Source organism: Dryobates pubescens, chromosome Z (genome assembly GCF_014839835.1).
Source record: "Dryobates pubescens isolate bDryPub1 chromosome Z, bDryPub1.pri, whole genome shotgun sequence".
Taxonomy (NCBI): Eukaryota; Metazoa; Chordata; class Aves; order Piciformes; family Picidae; genus Dryobates; species Dryobates pubescens.
This window is the reverse complement of record NC_071657.1, coordinates 123,629,396-123,635,444: the sequence shown is the minus strand read 5'-3', so window position 1 is coordinate 123,635,444 and position 6,049 is coordinate 123,629,396. Positions and strand designations below refer to the sequence as shown.

Sequence of the window (6,049 nt, the reverse complement as noted above, 5' to 3'; positions counted from 1 at the left end):
ATTAGAGAGTGGCTGCATCATACATGGGCAGGCAGGAAGCATTGTACAGGGTCATCTGGAGGAACTTCAACATCCCTTATATAAAGCAAAGGCCACAACCGAGATGCAGACCCTGAAACTGAAGTATCATATTTAACACCTCCACTATAATTGTTCATAGAATAAACCAAATTACTTCCCCCTCCCCCCCACCCCCGGTAAGGAAAATAACTATGCATTGGTTACACTGGATTTTAGCATAAATTAATTGCACAGGGACAGAAAAATGGACATTCATACTCCAAAGAAACAATGTTTAAAAGGTTTTCAGGTGTGGCATTTTCTTTTTTTTTTTCTCTCTTTAATAAATGTGCTTTGTTCACAAAAAGTAGTGACATAAAGACAACAGAAATGCAAATACACCCCTCCTTTTCCTCTCCAGCACCTTAAGAACAAGAGATCTCTTGCACAGTCATAATTTTCAAATATGACAAAAACATCCTTCTTGCACCAAAGCCAAATATTCAACAACTGCTGGTATCACCATTTTATTATTCAGGGAGGTATAAGTCTGTAAATCCCACTTCCTTCCTCCAACACAATCTACTGCCCCTTGGAAAAAAAAACAAAACAAAAAACCAAAACCAAACCCCAAACAAAACAAACATAGCAGCAAGAAAACCAAGCTGTACAAATCTCAGGTCCCTTAACCACAATGTTGTTACCAACATGCCAAAAGGCTTAAATTTGAAGTGTTGCTATTTTTATTTTGGGGAATCAATTTTGGTATGAATTGCTTTTTGTGTGTGTGTGCATCACAAACCAATTTGCATCAACCAGTGCCAACATGTTAGCTGGCATGTAAGTTTTCAGAAGTATCAGCTAAAATGTCAAGTACACACAGATTAAGCTTTTATAATCAGTTGAGTTTATAGCACCAGTATTTTATCTTCAACGTGAGCACTGCTGGAGTCAGTAGTTAACTGGGAAGAAGAAAGGCTTTGAATGACAAATATTTTAGTGAAAATGAAGCAGTAAAACACTGGTTGCAAATACTGACTTAAAACTGCTCTAGGTGATCATGCTCTGGTAGAGGGGTTGGACTAGACAATATTTTGAGGTCCCTTCCAACCTCTAACATTCTGTGAAAAACAATTTTGAAGCCATTGTGTATTTCATTAGAGGAGTACTCTCTAAACAAGTATGATACTTGGATACTTTTATATCTAAATGTGGTTTGGGTTGGTTTGTTTGTTTTTCACACATCAGGATGTTTGGTTTGTATATATCATTCAGATTAAACAGCAAATTTGAATTGGGGATTGGGGGATGCTGTAAATTTAAGGGAGACACAAAAACTTGTGCTAAGGAATAAAGCATTGCAGCCCAGACAACTTCGTGTAGGAAACTCTAAAACAGGTAGGTCAGACTGCAATACTTGCAGTGCAAAGCTTAAGTGGAAGGAGTAAGTTCCATTTTTGTAGCAATCACTAAAATCCACACTACAACCTCAGTTATCTGGTAACTTCTGTATTATAAATACAACACTATGTCAATATGATGCAAGGTATATTTTCATCACCATTTTGCTGAAGTCAGTCTTTCAAATCATGACATGGCACCTAGTTTAAACCATTTTTTATTAGGCACTTACATATAGATTTAACAGCCTAACATACAAATCTGAAAATTCTGGCCTTTATCTTTAAATAGAGGGAAAACTAAGCTAAACTAATACTGAATCCTCTATTTTTACCACTGAATAGAATTGCCTTTTTCTTCTTTATTTTCACCTGCAAAACCTCACAGATTTATTACACAAGTTAAAAAAAAACTTAATAGATGTAAAACTTCTGCTCCATCTCCATGCACTGCAGCTCTGTCTTCAGACAGCTAGGGAGTTTTTATTTAACTAAACAGAAGATTTTTGGGTCCAAATAAACAAACAGTGTATATTAATTTCACTTGTGTGGTATGAATACATGGCCTTGTGCAAGTGTGTTGTAATCTTGGAAAACTCAAAGAATAGAATTATGTTCCTCTTTACAAAATTGGTTTACAGTTACCATGTAACCTGGGAGGTTTACAAATAAGGACAATGAAAGGAAAAAGGTTGCTTGTTTTTAAAATGCATAAATAATCTACTTTAAAACATGACAAAACCCCCAATGTCTCCCAAACCCAGAGTTTGAAAAGAATACACATTGCCATCATTGGGGAAATACTGTTACTTGTTAGTGCTTGTACGCTCATGAGACTGCAAAACATGTTCCAGCTATGAAGTGAAACACGATTGTTTAGACGTACCATACCCCTCGGGGCAGGGGTAACCTCTTCAGAAATCTCATGTCTAACTGCTATTTATGCAACAAAATTACACAGTATGTATAACAATGGATTAATATTCTAGTGTTTTGGTGTTCTCAGTTAGCTGTTGTCTCCAGAGGGCTGCAATAAAGAAAAATCAAATGTGCAAGTATTACAGTTTCTCCAGCCCAGGCTCACCGAGAATGAAACAAATTTGGGAAAAGAAGTTTTGTTCCATAAAAAGGGACATGTAACCACATGTCTTAACCTATCTGCACATTTAATTATAAAGTGCAAATTATTTCTTCCTATGTATACTTCTCAGAATCCCACCAACTCCAGTGCCTTAAGCTCAACCACATTTGGTTAAAATATCAAAACAACATTTAGCAAATTAAATAGAATTCACACTTCACAGCACTAAAGAAAAGAATGGTACCTTTCTGGAAAAAAAAAAAAAATTAGTGATACAAATCTAAAGAAAGTAACAGCAATTTATGCTATGACAGGAGTCACTTGCATAAAACTTGTATTTTTTTCACTTTCATACAAGAATAAATTTTAAAATTCAAAAGTAGAAAAAAATAGCAAACTCTGTAAACCTTTGCATTTTCTTTATGCAAACCACTTTTGTGTGTTGAGCCCATGTTAGTATAGCAAAATTAGTTAAGCAAGAGAATTGACTGAAAGGGCATTTCAACAACTACATTAACTTAGAAGCAATATAGGATCTTCTAGCTCATAGAAAGGAATTGAACTAGACTGGCTTTCTCCAGAGTCTGAGTCATAAGGAGCATCGGGTAGCTCCATGAAACCGTAAGCTAGCTGTTCATCTTCTGTATCCGATCGAACATAACAGGAAGTGTTTGAATAATCTTCATCTTCTATACTGTTGAAATCCTGTGGGATATACAACATTCCAGGATAGTTCCTGCTAACCAAGTCACTTGTTGTTTGCAGGGAAGTTTTCCTAAATGCCATCAGGTGCATGTGCGAAAACTTGGAATACTTGAAGCGTTTAAAACCTAAAGACTCTATGGCAATTTTCCAGCTCTTCATCATCATAGCCCGGCGATTCTGATGGGATGAATCAGGAGTTATGACAAGCAACAAGCCATTTAATACGAGAAGTTCATGTGCCTTCTTGCAGCATATCCATCGTTGATAGGGTGATGGAAAGTAAGAAAGGAGGAGGGAAAAAACAACAACATGGAACAGTTCTCCAGGTAGAGAATCAATGGGATTTTTTAGTTGCTTAAGAAAGGCATCTATAGCATCTTGTGCCAGCTGGAGAGGTTGCTGAATTTGAAGATTTAAGAAGTCACATTTGTATACACTCTGGTGAAATAAAAAAGAAGAAAAAAAAAGAAACCAAACAAACATCAAGGTTAGTTTTCAGAGCAAATACAGGTGAAATCCACAGAAAAATCAATGACAAGCTCTCTGCTCCCTTGAGGAAATGTCAAGCCTGATGAACACACTTCCTGCTATTAAATCAATCTAAAATAACAATTTAACACCTATTGCCAGCTTTCAGTCACAAAGCAAAATGATAGATGTGTAGTAATTTACTACATATTTGATAGCTGAGAACTGGTAATTAAAAAAAGACAGACATTTAGCCCAAGCAGAACAAAGTTTCAAATAATCTCAACAAATGATATTAGAAATAATTACTAAGAATAATATTATGCTATTCACTACATTTAAGTTTTGCTGCTTTATAATCATCAAAACCTGGGGCCAGGTTGTTTCCTAAAAGGTTTTAAGATACAAGGTTTTGACATGCTAGCAACAAAAACTGTTACTGATGCCTAGAGAACGTGCAATGAATGACAGATACTCTAAACAGGTAAGAGAACATGAAAGCAGTCCCAACACATTCTGAATAGCACATTTGAAAGGCAGATTTCAACCTGCTGCATTTTCATACCACAAAAATATTTACAGCACATTTTATGAAACAATATTGAAAAAAAAAATCACTATAACACTATTATAAAGGCATTAAGAAGCACTTGCTATGCAGTGTCATTTCCAAGTAGAAGCGAATGTTATTCCTGCTTATATAAACCCACCTTCTCTTCCAAAAATATGCAGTAAATTAGAAAAAGCAATCAATCTTCAAAAACATCTGTGATCTATTTTTCAGTAGCTTTCCATCCTGGCTTCCAATATGCAAAAGTCAAAAGTGTTGTGATATTTGGCTATACTCAAGAAATTTTACTTGCAGCCATTGTACCTGCAGGGCTATATTCTGCTTCCTTGTAACACTTTCAATAGAAAATTAACAGTAGTAATATCATTGTATCCTCTAGTAAAAGGGCTTTGAAGAGTAATTTTTCAGAGTAACATGCTAACTTAAAGACTTAAAAAGTTAAAAGGTTATACATATACAGTTATCTAGAGAAGGGCCACAAGGATGATCAGAGGGCTGGAGCACCTTTCATATGAGAACAGGCTGAGAGAGTTGGGGTGGTTCAGTTTGGAGAAGAGAAGGCTCTGAGGAGACCTTATTGTGGCCTTCAAATACCTGAAGGGGGCCTGCAAGAAAGCTGGTGAGGGACTTTCTAGGGTGTCAGGTAGTAATAGGATTAGAGGGAAGGGATCCAAGCTGGGGTGGGGAGATTTAGATTAGCTATCAGGAAGAAGTTCTTCATGAAAAGGATGGCAAGACACTGGAACAGGTTGCCCAGGGAGGCGGTGGAAGCTCCATCCCTGTATGTTTTTAAAGCCAGGCTGAAAGTGGCTCCAGGCAACCTAATCCAGTGAAAGTTGTCCCTGCCCCTGGCAAGGGGGGTTGGAACTAGGTGATCCTTGTGGTCCTTTCCAACCCTGACAATTCTGTGAAAAAATTGAAGTATTTCTTAGTGGTGGGGGAAAAAAAAAAAGTAAAGTAGCAATAATGTTAAAGGCTATTTCAAGACTGAAGTATGTTTCAATGGAATCTAAACTCTGCAGGCAGTTTTAGAACAAACTGTTGCTGAACTGGAAATTGATACTAAACTCTAGGTATACCATTCTTGAGCTAATGTTGAAGTCCTTCTAGACACTGAAACAGCAGACATTTCAGTGCATCCACTGACATACTCATACTTGTTTATTCTGATTTTTACTTCTGGTACTTTTGTTTCAGACTACAATTACTCTAATAGAGCAACTGTGGCATATTCAGCATGTCTTGCAGCAGTATGAAACTGTATTTAGATTTTCTCACAGTAGAGATTGTCCCTTCATTCCAATGTTGCCATCTTTGCCCCCTTTTTTTTGTTGTTTGAAATGTAGATAAATTAAACTCCTGTAAGAAAATAACTACTGCTAATTGAACTCTGGAATATCTTTTATGAGCTGAATGTTTGAAAGAATAGCCAACAAAACATAGGGTCAAGAAGGAACCTATTCTGCTTATCCCAATTTTGGTTTCCCTCCTTCTAGTTTCTAACACTGCATGTTTACCCTCAGTGGACCTTACACAGACACCGAAAATGAGTGAACCATGATAAAGAGAGTACTAATCTTTTCTTGTTGCAGTTCCCCTCCTCCTCAAAACAAAACCTTTTAATGGAAATATATCTCCATATTTGTATCTGTTAAAGTTTACATTCTTTTATAAAAGAAAGATTCTAAATATTTTGAAGACATCAATTCCATAACTAAGATTTCAGTTCCTTTCCCAGTTTTTCCACATCCTTATTCCTCAAATTAGCTGCAGTATTTTACTCAGCCACTTAGTCTATATCCACAAAATTTCTATATGCAGAAA

At 36.3% G+C, this 6,049-nt stretch overlaps 1 protein-coding gene across 1 annotated transcript in view; it reads right to left on the bottom strand.

The window, feature by feature from the left end:
* Positions 1 to 1,987: 1,987 nt before the first annotated feature.
* BMT2 (base methyltransferase of 25S rRNA 2 homolog) overlaps positions 1,988 to 6,049 on the bottom strand; it is a 39,530-nt gene continuing 35,468 nt past the window's right edge. The window contains exon 5 of the mRNA XM_054178523.1: positions 1,988 to 3,624. Coding sequence (XP_054034498.1) covers positions 2,995 to 3,624 — 630 coding nt within the window. The 3' untranslated portion in view covers positions 1,988 to 2,994. The remainder of the gene's footprint in view (positions 3,625 to 6,049) is intronic.